This window comes from Haliotis asinina, chromosome 10 (genome assembly GCF_037392515.1).
Source record: "Haliotis asinina isolate JCU_RB_2024 chromosome 10, JCU_Hal_asi_v2, whole genome shotgun sequence".
Classification (NCBI taxonomy): Eukaryota; Metazoa; Mollusca; class Gastropoda; order Lepetellida; family Haliotidae; genus Haliotis; species Haliotis asinina.
Window position 1 is genome coordinate 44045633 of NC_090289.1, and position 16750 is coordinate 44062382.

General features: G+C 37.1%; 1 protein-coding gene across 5 annotated transcripts in view; it reads right to left on the reverse strand.

The window, feature by feature from the left end:
- The window catches only part of LOC137297615 (centaurin-gamma-1A-like), a 75238-nt gene that overhangs the window by 14373 nt on the left and 44115 nt on the right, over positions 1-16750 (reverse strand). For 2 of the 5 annotated variants that reach the window (XM_067829485.1, XM_067829483.1), the window contains exons 9-15: positions 14929-15030; positions 8284-8385; positions 7471-7557; positions 4607-4678; positions 3819-3920; positions 2805-2964; positions 2562-2636 (exon numbers count right to left, since the gene is read on the reverse strand). In XM_067829485.1, the coding sequence (XP_067685586.1) occupies positions 2562-2636; positions 2805-2964; positions 3819-3920; positions 4607-4678; positions 7471-7557; positions 8284-8385; positions 14929-15030 (700 nt within the window). Of the gene's footprint in view, positions 1-2561; positions 2637-2804; positions 2965-3818; positions 3921-4606; positions 4679-7470; positions 7558-8283; positions 8386-10890; positions 10984-14928; positions 15031-16750 lie in introns of all 5 variants that reach the window. The other 3 variants (XM_067829484.1, XM_067829486.1, XM_067829487.1) reach the window with 3 other exon arrangements.

A 16750-nucleotide genomic window follows, 5' to 3' on the forward strand; every position in this document is an offset into this window, starting at 1 on the left:
ATCACTTCGACTGAATGTAAGTGAAATGTCAGTTGATTATTGTTAGGAAATGCAAGTTCCCATCACCAGTATCAATTCCCGTATCTATAATGCCCTTGTACAAGGTAGTCTCAGGTAGTATACATATACATACGTCTACACACAAGGAATACCGGTTGATATTTTACTGTTCTTCCATAATTTGTCTTTTTCAGAGTTGAAACATCTCGGATATATTTTCCCAGATTGTAGAGATATTTCAAATATTCTTATGGTCCTATCCAGCACACATACTTTGTCCATCTCAAGGTGAAAAGTGCACAGGTATAAGTGACTATAATGAAAACATCATATGTCACATTGATATCTCCAGAGAGTATAGACATTTCAACTATTCCTAAAGGTCCTTATTATCAAGCACATGCCCTTGAATTTCAGGCCTAGTGTGATCAGATGCTCATTACTACAGTGTTCTAACAAATTCAGTTATCAAGAATGAACGGGTATAGCAAAAGTTATGGTCATTGATGTACAGTGGAATCCAATGTAAGCTCTACCAAATCAGTTCAATGCACATACAGATATTGTTATTAAATGAAATAAAAGCAGTTCAAGCGAGATCCCATCACCTAGCTTGCATATGAGGTAAAAAGCCAGAAATGCCATCAAGTTTATATCAAGACCATACCGCCCTTCATACAGCATTAATAACACCACACCTTGCGAACTTGTTATGATTTATCATTACTCACCGATATTAATAAGTAAGAATCCATTTCACGTGATAACAGTAATTACAAGCATAAAGTATAGCTAACAGCCTTCAGGAACAAAGAAATTACTGACATCATACCACTATGATGTCAAAGTAATGGATGATGTCATGATGGTCTGCAAAACATTGTGATGTAATTCTCTGCAGCAATATCTGTTGTGGGAGCCAGAATAGGATGACAAATATTACTTTCTTTCAGACTACTTAAATGTGTTAAGGCTACTCAGACATGCTGCCCTTCAAGGTTCTGTGGTCAGACAGATGTACAGTTCTTCGTAACGATAAATGTGTTACAAGTATTGGTTGTATGTAAGGTGTCTCCCCACAGGTGTTATCAATCCAAGTTACCAACATACATTCAGTATAACTCAAATATCCAATCAGTGTAACTTGTGAGAAAGTGAACATTTATCTTCATTCTTTGTCCTTTCAAATCATAAGTCTGAGCATCACTTTATTTTTCAGTTAACTAGCAAATAAGAGTTTAAATTGAAAGTCCTGAATTCCTTGAAGTGTTCAGGATAGGTACAGGAATAGGGCACTGAGAGATAGCTTGGGTACATGGGTCACAATGGTTCTTAGGAAGACCTAGGTATGTGCAGATACCCATAACTGGCATTAGTCACAAGACAATAAACACAGGACTCCCAGGTTACACAACTCATTTGTTTTTGCATTATGTTCTGACTATTCCTATCCTGCCACTTACACCTTTCTTATCACTAAGCCAGATTCGGAAATCTAGGTGCTGGGCTCAAGCAAAACAATTGAAAACAGAACTTTTAGCATCAAACCCTTGAAACCTACAGCAAAGATATAAAAAAATAAGGAGCTAGGTATCTCAATAGTAAATTTTGACTCATCCCAACCCTAATGATTACACAGTGGAAGCTGTCTAAGCCGGCACTCATTCGGACTGAAGAAATAATCCGCTTTAAACAATGTGCCGCATTGTATAGCTGATGATAAATGTATAAGCCACTAACAGGACTGAGATTTTATGCCAATGTTGACAACTTGCCAGATTGGACAGATGCTGCTTTTCACAGCTTCACTCCCAGTGTATGACAAGGATCCAAGGACTTTCATCCTGAACACGCACTACCACAGAGACAATTGAAATACCATTATGTAAAACTGACTGAAGGAGTTGTCAGTTATTAATACACCCATGCACTATCTTAGAATGACTGATAACTCTCCTGTGGCGAACACCTGTACATAGTGACCAAACCTGTAACTCTCATAACAAGGCATGGAGGAAAGCAAAGATGAAGAGGGAGTAGTACAGCAGAAGCAGTTATTGTGAGGGGTGAGTGTGGTGGGCGGCTTACCGCAACATCGACGTATGTGCGCCAATTACGTAGAGGCGATAGAGACACGGTGGAGTAAACAAGGAAGGAAAGAAACAAAACATTAGCTTGGGATTCACACTTTCTGGATTTGTAACTTGAAATTAAAATCAAGGTCCCATATGTTGAGTTAAAAAAGGATCCTTTGAGTGACATTGTTATCCAACTGTGCACTCAGTCTACAACACCAAACTGTTTTGTTCAATATTAACCAAATGTTGGGATAATAGGAAAATGGTTCAGTTCTTTGATTTTTCATTATCACATCTTGCTAGAGTCTATTAAGGCTCCATACAGAAGGGAAAACTTAAAAATCAGACATCAAGAATCCAGAACTTCACCCCTTTGTATTATGTACACAAAATGTGGTATTCACTAACTGTTCTTGTCTCACAGTTGTTAACTAGTTTCTGAACTGAGCTTCTAAAAATGTTGTATATAAGATTGGTACTTACGTGGGGTTATTGATGAGTTTGGTATAACTAGAGAGTTATCTATTGTAGGAACACCATCTTGCGTAGCTTCTGAAACTAAAACACAAGACATTCATGACTTTTCTATTTCACCTTAGATGTATTTGCCAAAATGTATGGACTAGTTGATCGTTGAAATATTCATTTAGTCTGGGTCAAGAGTTTCAACCTATAAAGTTGATAACTGGCCCCTTCCCCACAAAAGATCATCAGAGATTTATATACCAGATAAACTGCTGATATCACCATTGACTGGCGGTGGTGGTGGGTGATGGGCGGTGGTTGTAGTGGTGGTCGTACGAGAGCCACGTGGCCGCAATCCTGGTATCTTCACCGTCGTGTGTACTAGTGGAATCTCCTTCCCGTGCACATCGTCCATGTAGTCCTGGCAACACAGTTGAGATGTATAGCCTTTGACTAACAACTTAGTACTAAGACAAGACTATGTGCATTGGCCCAGAGAATATTTTCAGTCCCCTATTGACTGGTATATTCTTTACACGAATTGAGGAAGAAATTGTTTGAGGTTTGTTTTACGTTTTGTTGTGCATTTATCAAAGGATTACAGTCGGAAGTATAAAATCATGCATTTTCATAACATATTTGTAACAAATACAGTTGGACAGTTGACATTTGTGCTTTCATAATTACACAAAAGGCCACCAAGAAGTTGTTTAAAGAAGATTCATTAAAGTAAAAATGATTTCTAACCCTGTATTCTGACAACTTAAGAAAGTATCACGGTGTTGGGGGTTTTCGACGATGTAAGACAAAAACGTAATTTTTATCTTAAATATCATTTAAAGTTGTGTTTTTGCTAACTTTGAGTGATACAGATATATTCATCTATTTCACACGTGTTTCATACAAAAATAGCATTGATGACATCATATCAGTGAAATTGTAGCCGCTTGCAACTTTCGGGTAGTTTGTATGTGTTTTCGACGATGAGTCCTACTTTTACCTCCGCACAGCCAGGGAGTGTTTCGATCACGTAGCTTCTTGTTTAATACATAACCTATCAACAGCAGACGACTGATCTTGCTGGATTTCCCTCACTATTTTTTTGTTAAACAGGCAAATGATTTTGCATCTGAAGTGGTATTAACAATCTTGGGTAAATAATATTGATGTTTATTTGCTCTAATGTGAACACTGAGGTTTACATCAACAGCCCTGTGACCTCTACATGTTATTTCTAACACTGATTACAAACACAATTGACAAGGGTGTACATACATGTAAACTTGGATGGTATGTGAGTTTCCCCTGGTCTTGCAGACACACATATTTCTTCTTCCACTCCTTGTTCAAGCCATGACTCTTCTTGTACAAGTAACCCTGAAAAATCATGGAGCAATTCGTTTAAAAACATATTTCTTCTGGTACTGACTACTATCCTTCACAGCAAGTTAAAAAAAAAAAAAATGAAATCTCATAAATGCTCTTACAACTAGCAGAGGTCTCTTTCACAACCAACATTTGCAGCTTTTATAACAAGCAGAGGTTGCTCTTACACCCAGAAGAGGTCTCTCTTACAACCAACATCGACTGCTTCTTTAAAAAGCAGAGGTTGCCCTTACAACTAGCAGAGGTTGCTTTTACAACAAACATTGGTTGCTATAATAACCAGCAGACGCTGCTCCTACACCAAGTAGAGGTAGCTCTTACAACCAGCAGAGGCTGCATTTACAACCAACATTGGTTGCTTTTACAACCAGTATAGGTTCCTCTTGCAACCAGCATTGATTGCTCTTACAAGCACCAGATGTTGCTCTTACAAGCACCAGAGGTAGCTCTTACTGGCACAGGTTGCTGTGGACCAATTCCATGCCAGCCTATAATATTGCCTAATCATCAATCTCACAGTAGATTGCATGGGTGGCAAGTATAAAGTTGGTGATGCTATCAGCATCAGTATGATACAGACAGGTCAAGGATCATCACCGTCCGACTCAAACCATGACACACAACCCACCAGAACATCATAAATATGCAAAAACCACAAGTTCACCCAACACACTGACCTGTTTTAGTGGTATTGCCCGTCCACTGCCAAGCTTCTCCCCCTCGCTCTTCTTCTCATCCTCTTTCTTGGGCTGTAACACAAGCTTATCTCTACACCTGTCTTTCTCTCCCCACACAAGCAAATCACACACAATTCTGACATTACAATGGATCTAGGTGTCCAAGAATTTTATCCTTTTCACAATTAAAAACATGAACTTTTCAAAGTGCCAAAATGAACAATGCAACTTATGTAGAAATTACTTAGTCATTACAGTTTTCAAGATGGAAGAATGATGAGAGCATGAAGAATTTATTTTTGAACCAAGTTATTAATTGATATAAAAATTACACAGTACAAAAAGTATGAACAAGAATGTACACGCCACACACACACAGACAGGAAGAGAGGAGAACAAAGACTTACACATCCCAAAACATACTTCCTATTCCATGAAATAATTTTCATTCTGGGATGACAAATTAGGCCATAACCATCAACACATATATTGTCAGCCCTAGTCTACAGTTCTATATACATTTAATAGTATACCACACCAGTTTTCATGCATGTTAACTCCATAACAACAAAATATGTTTGTTTCAAAGGTAAACCCTTCTACATCCTTATTAATTGTTATAAATTAATCTTCCTATACAAATGCAGTCATGCACTAACTGAAATAATAGCCAGTCCTGTATCAAAATCAGCTTACATTGTAAGCAACTCAAAGCATATTCATTCAACTTATCAAACACTGCTTGGCTGCAAGGAAGTTGAAAGCTAACACTGTTAAGATTGCAGCATTCATTGACACATCAATCAGTCTCATGCCCATGTTAAGTCAAATTATTTGTTCACACAACACAACAGCAGTCTATGGTTATTCCATTACTAACTGTAATGGCAACATTAGTATTTATTGATTGTTATCTAATTCCACATTGTGTAATATTCCAGCTTTAAGACAGGGGTTGTATGTAATGGAGTCAGAACATAGGGACTGGTACTATGAGCATTTACTACTCATGTAGTTTAGGTAACTGCCAGGCCCAGTTTCACAAAACTCTCATAAGCCTAAGATCTCGTAACTTTTCTCGTAGCATTTGCACCTCCAATGTTACAGCATACCAGGTACAAATGCTACAAGAAAAATTTCGAGATCTTAGGCTTACGGGAGTTTTGTGAAAAGGGGCCCAGGCCTGTAACCACCTGCTCTGTTAAGCCTCTACAACCTAGTACATGGACAATATTTAACCTTGAATCCCATACATCTGAGAGTGGTATCCCAATAACTAGTGGTGGTAGAAACAAATATTGCCAAATCTGGGCTCCAGGTGTCAAACTAAGATATCACTGGCCAACATTTAGACCAAGGTTTCAATCAATTGGCACCTAGAGTCAGAAATTAACCATATTTTCCAACCATGAATATAATGCCTTTCATTTACTCAAACCATCAACTCTGTAATTCTCCTTTGGGGAACATTAAAAATCTATTCAACTGATTTCGGTAACAACCTTTGCATAATCCTGGCACCATTCTGCAAAACAAACTGTGTTCCACAAAACTACCTGTGTTCTTGGTGACCATGAATTGCTGAACTTACCATCTACTTATAATGGTGATGATGGAAAGTGGCCCTGCTGAAGAAGCAGTTTCATGTTTTGGTCTTCCAAATATAAACTTAACTCTTGATGTGCCTTTCTGTTTCTGACGATCTCATAAAATCACATCTTAGAGCTGCATTAAGATCTGAAGACATACCATGAAGGGTCTCCCCCAAAACAACATTCCAAATATCTGCTTGGGTGAATCTGAATGCATTTTCAAAAAAAACCCTACACCTCCTTTCTGTTATTTCTGAGCAAACAGGTGAGAATAAACATTCCTGAACAAGGGAAGAGTAGACTGGTGGTGTCTAGCTGCGAACACCATGCCAATCTGCTGCATAAGAAGACTCCTAAATTGACAACAAAGGTGTGTGGTGCGGCGGTGACATCAACATCTAGGTCTACGACAACACTGAAACTCCGTCTTTACCTTCTAGAACAACGCTGCTACTCTACTGAACACATTTTTGTAGATCTGGCCACTCTACTGAACACATTTTTGTAGATCCGGCTACACTACTGAACACATTTTGTGTAAATCCACCCTTACATTTGCTGTCTGCTCTAATGAAAAACCTGAGTATATTCCTCCTTAAAATAGCAAAAATCCTTACCATTCTGTCTAAAATCAGCACACCTACCCTTCAGAAGGTTTTAAACATGTTCCTCTCCCCCTTTCATTCCCATGTCAATGACACATTCCAACACTTCTTTCACTAATAATAAAAAAAACATGTTTACACTCATTCGCATCAAGTCAGCATTTATTATCAGTTAACACAATTCACTCCAATGCTGCTCACTGGTAACATGGGGTAGCCCAGAGGTTGAAGCGCTCATGGGGTTGAAGACACTGATTTAATTCCCCATGTGGGTAGAATGTGTAAAGCAAATTTAAGAAGTCCCTTGCCATATTGCTGGAATATTGCTAAGAGCAGCATAAAACCTCACTCACTCACTCACTCTCACTCACTGGTAAATTGACACATTTGTCCAACCCTCCCCTCTTGATCAACACAACTTTCAGAGTCTTTACAATGCAATACAAACCTACATACTGACTTAACACATTATTTTGTCTTCTATGAAAATGTTAAATAAATGAAGTATTGTTCCCAAAGTAACATAAATCTCACAATGCCGAAATATTCATTTGACATATTGCATAAATGCGTAACAACTGGCCGCTGTGGTGGATCTACAGCTACAAAAGATGTGAACACCATTCAAACACACTGAAAGTTGTCACCGCTACACATGTCGGCTTACATTGAAGAGATTCGACCTCCGTCTGTTTTTTCTAGACTGCGTTGGAGTGCTTGTTGGAGTAGGCAAGTCTTTCCCTTCAGGCTTATCCTGTAAGAAGGGATATATTGCAGACATCGTTAGTCCTTCATCTATATGCTATAGCCAATCCCATGCTCTAAGTCATCACCTACCGTAATCATTGCAAACTGGGAATTGTGCATCATTACTAAATATTGAAGAACCAAAAAAAAAAAAAAAAAAAAAAAATGTTTTCAATTTTGATTTAGATTTTACTAACTCCCAGTTTACAGCATCCATGAACTTCATGCTGTTTCCTGATTGGCCACCTGTTAAATTACCCATCATCCTGTGCTATCCAATAAAAAGCAGACGAAAAAGCCACCGTTTAAATAAAAAACATGCACACAGTAGCCCATGCATTCAGATCATAACATCAAAAAGAGCAAAAAAATGAACTACAAAAATCAACACAAGAAATATTTATTTTAAGAAATAAAAAACAAATATGGCAATGACAACCTGAAAAGGCAGAATCTGTTTTACGTAGCAATGAATTGATGATGAGAAAGAAATTATTAAAGATATGAAACATGAAATCACAGCACAACTCTAGGTTTGAAACCTATATATCTAGTCCACGCCCTAAATCATAATTCACACTACTAGTGCAAAAGTCAATGTGTGAGCAATCAGCCAAATTCAAGCTGCAAAAAGGTGATTGGTTAATCCTTCCATGCTGTGTAAAAGTTAATGGCTAGTTGCTATGGCGATGTGAGGGAGAAAAGTTCCGTCCAATCAGCTATAGGCACTTACTAGTATGAGGCTGGATCTGACACGTGTCATTCTAGTCAGGAGAGGGGTGAAAGGACTATTGTCGTGAATTTGTAATTCCATCATGTATGAATCCATTTTTTCCTACAAAAGGAGTCAGAGAATTGCATGATATAAATAAATGTTAATTAGTCTCAGAATTAAATGGACAGAGTCCATAATGCAATGCCTATCCACTGTAAAGGCTATCAACATCAATGCGATACCATCTGATACAGGATAATCTTAACCAACAGCGAATGAATATTACAGTATATCATATTTTCACTTACAGAAAATTTGTCTTTTGGACAAATATTTCCTCAAATAAGGGTTTTCCTTGTCAATTGTTCTCAAGGGCTTATTAATAAGAGCCGTAAGCTTTAATTTGAAAATCAGTCAAATCTTAGTGAGTCTTAATCTGTATTAGTTGACAAGACATACAAGGGGCTAATGCTAGACCATTATGACATGTACACACATAGGAGAGAGCTGAATTAACTGAACTAGACGACCACATATACAGGCTCAGAGATTATATCGATACAAGTACCTACAGAGACAAGAAGCCCAGGTATACACTGCGGGGTCAGTAATGATGTAGTAGCCACTATACGACTTAATAAGGAGATTAATAAATTTATGACAATTTCCACCTAAACATGTATATAATCTCTCTTCAAGGGAATACCCAACACCCATCTCCCAAAATCTGAACTGACAGACTGAGATTTGTCTTCTTAAACTACAACCATAACAATCATGTCTAAAACAACTTCCAAATTAATATGTATGCATCATCTTGTTAATAAATCGTCACGGAGGAATACATGATGAATCAGTCAGCAAGATAAAACAAATTTCAGCTACGAAGTATTTTGAAAAAAGTAAAATGTTTGTGATTGAACTGAATCTACTCTCAGGAAACTGTAATCAGTGCATGACATATTTAACGATCTGACTGATATTAAAGTGATGGAATAACCTATTGTTTTCTTCAAGCTGTGCAATCCAAAATTTGTTTTTCTCATTCTAATTCATGTTAACTCCATATTACAAGATGTACTGGTATTGGTTTGATAAAACAGTCTCTAATGGGGTTAAAATGTTGCTAAAAGACTACCTATATGTACACATGGCCTAAAAAGCTAAGCAAAACTTTCAATATTAATTTACTAGTGGTAGCATTGGTAGTTACATATCAATGAGATTATTATCTGTAACATAAATATATACAGCAGAATATATGAACATTAGTTTACTTGGCACATGTTTAGTATCATATTTACTGATTCTTGCTTTGAGTCGATTTTTGTAATATACCATCGAAAGACTTAGCACTTGACCATGCATCTCTCTTGCTCCAAACATCTGTTTAATGTCACACTGAGGGACATTCCAACCATATGATAACAGCCACCAAATTACCCAATCTGGACAGACAATCAGGATATTACTAAACATGACATCAACCAAATCAGTGAGTTCGACCTCTTGACATATTGAAACTTGAAGTTTCTTATGACCAGAAAAGATGGCTTAGAAAGTTTTAAAACCATGGATCTCTACAGCACACAACTCAATGGGAGTCTGATTTTGAGGTAGATAAGGCATATGTCAATAAAAAATACTCTCAAACTTGGACCATGTTTAAAGTACAAAATATACTGTGAGAAACAAATGATGGATCATAGAAGATTCAAGTGTCCCTTTAATACTTTCCAGTTTTCATCACTACCTTTGAATAGTGATGTGGCAATGAAAACTGGAAAATAAGGAACGTTTGAATTTTTGTGTGATCCTTTATTTGTTTTTCTCGGTACACTTTGTACTCAGATGCAGGGAGAATACTACCTATCATGGTTGTATCTGAGTCGTGCTGTAGGAAGACCACCTTGGTTTTACAGGAAACACATAGAAAAGAGTACAATCTCCAATTCATCTGTAACTTGTGAGTATCCAAACTGATGTGATTATGAATCTGAACCTAGAATGATTCAATCCACTTGTTACATGAAGAAATATAGCCACCTAACCCCTAACTAAGGGTTGAGAAATTGCCCTACATATCGATATACATCTGTGTACCAACAGGAAAGGGTCTAAAGGGTCTATGCATGTATGTTGTGGCCTTCAGCGATTTCCGAGCACAATGAAAGAACTGTCCATATTACAGCTGTTACTGAATTTCTTTACAGGTTAAATACTGATGACTTTTTCGAGGCTTATTTCAAACCTAGATAAATAGTTCCACCTTGAACAGGTTGAACCTGTAGTATAATGACCATATCATCACACGATGGAACCCATCTTCGTATACACCAGTGCCCTTATTCTTAAACTCTACGTTGTGCTATTGTAGTTACAAAAGTCGTAGTGCTATGATCACTCTGTGGTCCAAGCACAGATGCTTGTGTTTCAAGACTTGTCTAGACTACGGACTTCCAACAATAGTACAGTCTGTTACACTGAAAGAAACACTGACAGAAACACAGACGAGACAATACACTACAGAGCATACAAGAAAGCGGATATGATGTTAGTAGATACACGCAGTAATTATGGAAGGCATGCGCACGTCTCAGGCCTGACGTGCTTCCACAGACTTACACTCATGAAAGTGGGCTTCAGGGATTGTTTGTTTTTCCGAGCCAAAAAATTGGCCGTGGAATGGTGGACATGTTGGCGAAGATCAGTAGCTCCCTGTCAAAACAAAGGTCCACTCACATGCATTTTGCAAAGCTAAGCCATGGCTTGGAGGTAGGGGACAACCTTTCCTAAACACTGGGCCACAAATAACATTCCATTATTCAGATTTTGGTAGGTACTTAAATACTGACCCAAATTCGACAATTTGATACACTGAATTCTTCTGAAAGATTCCAGTTCTCAAGGTTTCATGTCTAAATTATATTTTTATCAAAAAAGACTTTCCCAGCACCTCTTAAACTTGCTGTTCGGTATTTCAAATGACACATCTGTGTCCAAGTAGATATAAAATTTATTACTGAGGTCCAGAAATCAAGCTGATTTTAAAATTTTTTCATCAGTTCTAAAAAGAATTCTGAATTCCTCTAAATTTGGAACTCGGCGTTTTGTAAAAAACAAGTCAACAACTAATTCAACTTTTAAGCCAATCATCACTGGACCTCATTAAGTCATTGCATGTTAACAGAACGACAGTTTGACATGTTGTCCCCTCCTCTCTAACCTCAGGGGGGCACATCCTGCTTTTGGTTGACACAAAGCTCCATGTACTATTGCAACAAAAGTCCTGGCAATTTTCCCAAGTAGCCCTAGCCAGAAGCTCAATTCACCTTAAGCACCGACTGCACAAACATACATCTACATACCGCCTGCATGTTCAAAAACTGTAGATCAACAATCTAATATTATTAAAATTTATTGCCAAAGAATAATTTAAAAAAAAAAAAATGTCTTCAAGCTGGTTATGAAATAACTTTTCACACCCAAAAGAAATGGGTAAAGTCATTAAATCAAAATTTTACAAATGATTTTTGTGATCCAGATATGACAATTTATCTGACAATTTTGAAATTAAATGAAGTCACTTATCTTGCATTAAAATAAGAGATTTAGTTAAGCAATTTGATAATTAACAATTTTGGGACATTGCCGCCTCCGAGACATGATACTTAGTGAAACAGTTCCTCTACCTTCTGTATACACTGTGCAGCAATGCAAAAGGCAGTCTATCAAACAAAGAGATAGAATTACTGCTCTCAGGCACACCACTGTAGTCAGTTTTTATAGAAGTGGTAGCTTGTTTAATAATCCCCATTTTCCAGGGCTCTCTTATCATCTTATTGTCCTAAAGAGCAATACAAGAACAAGATGCTGACAAAAATGAATACAACATAGAAATAAAACCAGCAGAGAGGATGACAAAACATAAAATGAAACTTAATTAAAACTGAAACAAAAGTACATGATGCAAAAAAAGGCTGTCCCCTTTCTACTACCTGGATCAAAGAATTGCCTCCAGAAGTTGTGTACAAAAAGATGTGTTGGCACTGATTGCATGAAAAACTAGCAAAGACTTTCGTCTCTTCAAACATCTTCAGTACTTCAAAAGAATGAAGTCCTGTTTGGTATATTGTTTATCACTTCACAGTGTTCCAACTATCTGGTCTCTAATTAACCAAACCTGAAGCAAGCTTGGGGTATGATGATACACGGTCAATCAAGTTATTTGGACTGACCACTCCCACTGCTGACCTATTCAAACTTGAATCTCCAAAACGAATTTGATATTCAAAATGGTAGACTTGGATTCCTTTTTATGTCTGCTCCAGTTATTTGTATCTCCCACACAAAACTTTTAACGGTTAACATTTGGTTTACAGTGAAGACCCCTTGACTTTCTTGCTTAATTTCAATACAGCTTTATTTCTGTGTCTTTCTACATTATGAGATGCATCTGTCTTTTACAACTTTGAGTCCAACTCTGTGTAGGTTCTTGAAAACATTTACTAACAGTGCAGCTTATCCATCTTTGGTAAGCCTCTTTGATCCAAGTAACAAATCAGGTCAGGCTGAAGGACACATGACATGCATACAAGATGATGCTCTCTTAACTAGCGGGAGGATTCGTTCATGAAACATGACAGTGGAGCTTATGTTCATGTACTGAGTAGCATGAAAATGAGCATAGGTGATTAATGGGGAGAATACAACAAAATCATAAAAAAGCAAAAGCTCAGGAACGGAAAGTAACTGAGGAACTGTGATAAATGAACTAAATGAACCACCACTTTGACAGTCAGAGAACATGAATGAGAGAGTGAATTTTATTTTGCCAGATATATACTACTCTTAAATAACTAGGGGTCAAAAGATGATTCTTTCACATCACCATAGCTAATCTGTCATGCCAGATGCCACAGATACTAAGTACAGCAATGTGAAAAAATGTAGCAGTCCTTGATATTTTTAACCAAATTCTTCAAGCAAAGCCATAGCTCTATGCAACTTAAGATCCTAAATATGATCCTAAATATGACCAAAAACCCACATCATGTCATGTCATGTTATGTTACAGGATTTGATCACTGAACCAAATCACCAGCATCATTTGAGTGAATGCATAAAGCTTGACATCATTTTAAGCAATATTTCAGCAATATCATGGCAGGGGTCACTTAAAGCTCACTTCATACACCTTACCCATGTGAGGAATCGAACCCAGGGTTTTTGGCATGATGAGTGAACGCTTTAAACTGCAAGAATACCCGACCATGATGAATCATTTGAGTTGTATTCTTAAAACAATGAACTGTCTTGTGTCATAATGGAACAGACAAACCAGAGCTGTCAACAGAAGAGGCAAGCCACCCCACACTCAGTAAAAGCACAGAGACAACAAACAGCTTGTAGCTGAATGCTTGTTTATCCAACTGGACACATGTCAGGTAAGTACACTTCTTTCTTTCACGAATATCATTTGAAGTTTTCTGACTGTCAGGTGCTGATTAGACAGAAAGACATGCATGATAAACTACTCAACATTTGACAAGCACCAAAATAGTACTAAGACAGGTATGATCCTTACCAATTGTTGAATAGTATGTACAAAAACACATCACTTTACAATGTCATGGAGGTGAAGGCATAATCTAATTTGTAATGAGTTTTTCTTGTTGGCAAATGAATGTGCTTTTAGCATATTACACATATAATTCTATCTTCAGTTCACATCCATGATCTGTACGTATGTTTGTCAAGTGATGAAGTGAGATGCACATGCTAAATATTAGTATATACATAAAGTACACATATTGTCGTAAGTAGAACATTCACATGGGTTGAATCTTTACCAACAATTATGTGGGTAATGTTACGTCAGTGAACTCACTATCATGTTCATTATACTACTTTCATATAAACATTTCTCAGCTCAAATATTATCTCCTTTGATGAAATGCATCTTCAAAAATTAACTTTCTCTGAAGAAAATTCTAAAAAACCCTCATGTGCAGGTTATTAGAATGCTAAAAGTAAAAAGGTTCTTTGTGAATATAACTGTGCTTATTTAAGTGAAGTTATGGTGCAAGTGAACTATCTGCCTTCCCAGTCAGGCTTGTGAGATCTGCCCTTGACATAGAGGGAACTACCAGGTGATGAGCTACCCTACACCAAAGCCCTTCACCAAACTGAATGAAACAGAGGATGTGACAGACAGAATTCTGCTCATGATCAAAAACACTGCTATTGCTCCACTGTAAAATATATTAAATTTGAAAAAAAAAAAAAAAAAATCATTTTAAAAACAGACAATTTGAAAAATAAAAAAAAGTTCAAATCCCCCATGGGCAATTCTTGCAGTTTTAGATATAATCATTTCCCCCATGGTTTGAAAAATTGTCATCACTCTAAACAAACTCAAATACATTTTTCCGTATATTAACCGTTTCCACTCAAACCTTGTCATCTCTCAAAACTTCTAAAACTTGCCCATATCACCTATGTCTAATTTCTACACTGTACATAAATATATCTGTTGAACTGATAACGAGTTTCTTGTTTTCCTGAAGCATATTTCCAAAGATTACAAGCAGTCAGTGTTTAAGATACTGAGACAGTAAGTCGGGAAAGAAAGAGCAGAGTGCAGAATAAACAGAAACTTACACTAAAGGAGTTGGATTTCTGAACAGAAGCGGTGGGTTTTTTATTTTTCCGAACAGCCAGAGGAGTCGATGCTGTTACTTCTCTAAAATCAACTCTATCTTCCTACAACAAATACGACCCTTCTGCATGAAAACACTTCATAAATTTGTTTGATACGATCAATAACATCAAGTGTCAACCACACCGTAATGGTAAGTGGTTGGCAGAAATAATCAATTGGGTGCAATCTTAAACAGAAGCAGCCCATTCCTGTGGTCCAGTATCTGGAATCATACAAAGGAATTTGTGATATGTTGAGTCTGGACGCGATGGTGAACAGTTTTTTTAATCACAAGGCACCTTGTCGGTGTATTGTTGCAGGAAATCCCTTTGTGAAGCAGGTGTTTATCTATACCTCTTTGTATAAACACAATATGAATGGTATGCTGCTGACAAACCAAAGACCAGTATCAGGGCTTCCACCTACTACCCACAGATCCTGGCATCACACAGGGTCATAACTCTGTGCAATGAACTGAGACTCCTCAGATGACCCATGTGTTTCGTAACGCATGAGATATCAGAAACAGGAGACTATCAAACAACACCTGGCACATCTTCATGTTGGAAGATCTGTGTACTACTTGTACATTTTGGTTCTCGTTAAACTGTAGTTCATGTATAATTACAATTAACATGGGAATAATAAAACAATTACATTCATTCTTATCAACAGGCTAAAACATGATTTCCGTATTTGTCTTCAGCTTAATCCAGCTCTCAGCAGCTAAATAACAGCTGTGTTCTTAATACAATTTTGTCTGAACAAGACAATCTGGTGCAACATATGTCATATTTGGGATTTCACTTTCTTAGTAAAGTACAAATTCAAGTACTTGTTTCGGTTGAGTCCCACCCGGGATTCGAACCCGCACCCTCAGAGTCAGGCACCTAATCGCCAGCACACAAAGTCAGCCGCCTAGCCCGCTCAGCCACCGCGACTTTCGAATCCCGGATGGGACTCAACCGAAACAAGTACTTGAATTTGTACTTTACTAAGAAAGTGAAATCCCAAATATGATATATGTTGCATTTGACCACTTTCTAAATGGCATCGTGTAATCAAAGACAATCTGGTGACTGACATCACCATCACTCTACGCATTTTGGGATACGATGGCATGCATCAACAGTCATTGAGTCGGAAAACACGATCCCATTAGTCGCCTCTTACAAGAAGCATGGATTGCTGACGACCATTTTTAACCATCGATCTTGAATGTCCATGAATACAGCATTTTTCCCATGTATAAAAGGATAAATCATTTAAGATATACAAGGATATATACGAAGACAACACTGTATAAAATAGGTCTGGTCCACAAGACAACATGTATGGAGTCATGCATACTTAGTTTGTCATATGTTAGTGCTTAAGTGGTACAGATCAAATTTGTAGGTAAGTTAAAAAGTGAATATATTGAGTACAGGTGTTTTGTAAAATTGATAAAAGGTAAGAAAAAGTTTTGAAAAAATAAGAAAAAGGAAGGATACTTGAATACCAAGCAACTTAAACCACCAAGAAATTCATTGGATGATGGGTACAAATTGGCATATTTATTTATATATTTCCTGAAAAAGAATACTTAATGTTTAGATATCTGAAATAAACATTTAAAAAAGTCATTTTAAAATATACAGCATATAATTTAACATTCAACCAGCGTGTTCCCAGTGTGAGGCATATTACAAACATATACAGACTGTCTGTCTACCATAAACATTTAGAAACATCTTTAAAAAAATCTTTAAAAATGTGAAGAATTTGAACCCCATATCAAGC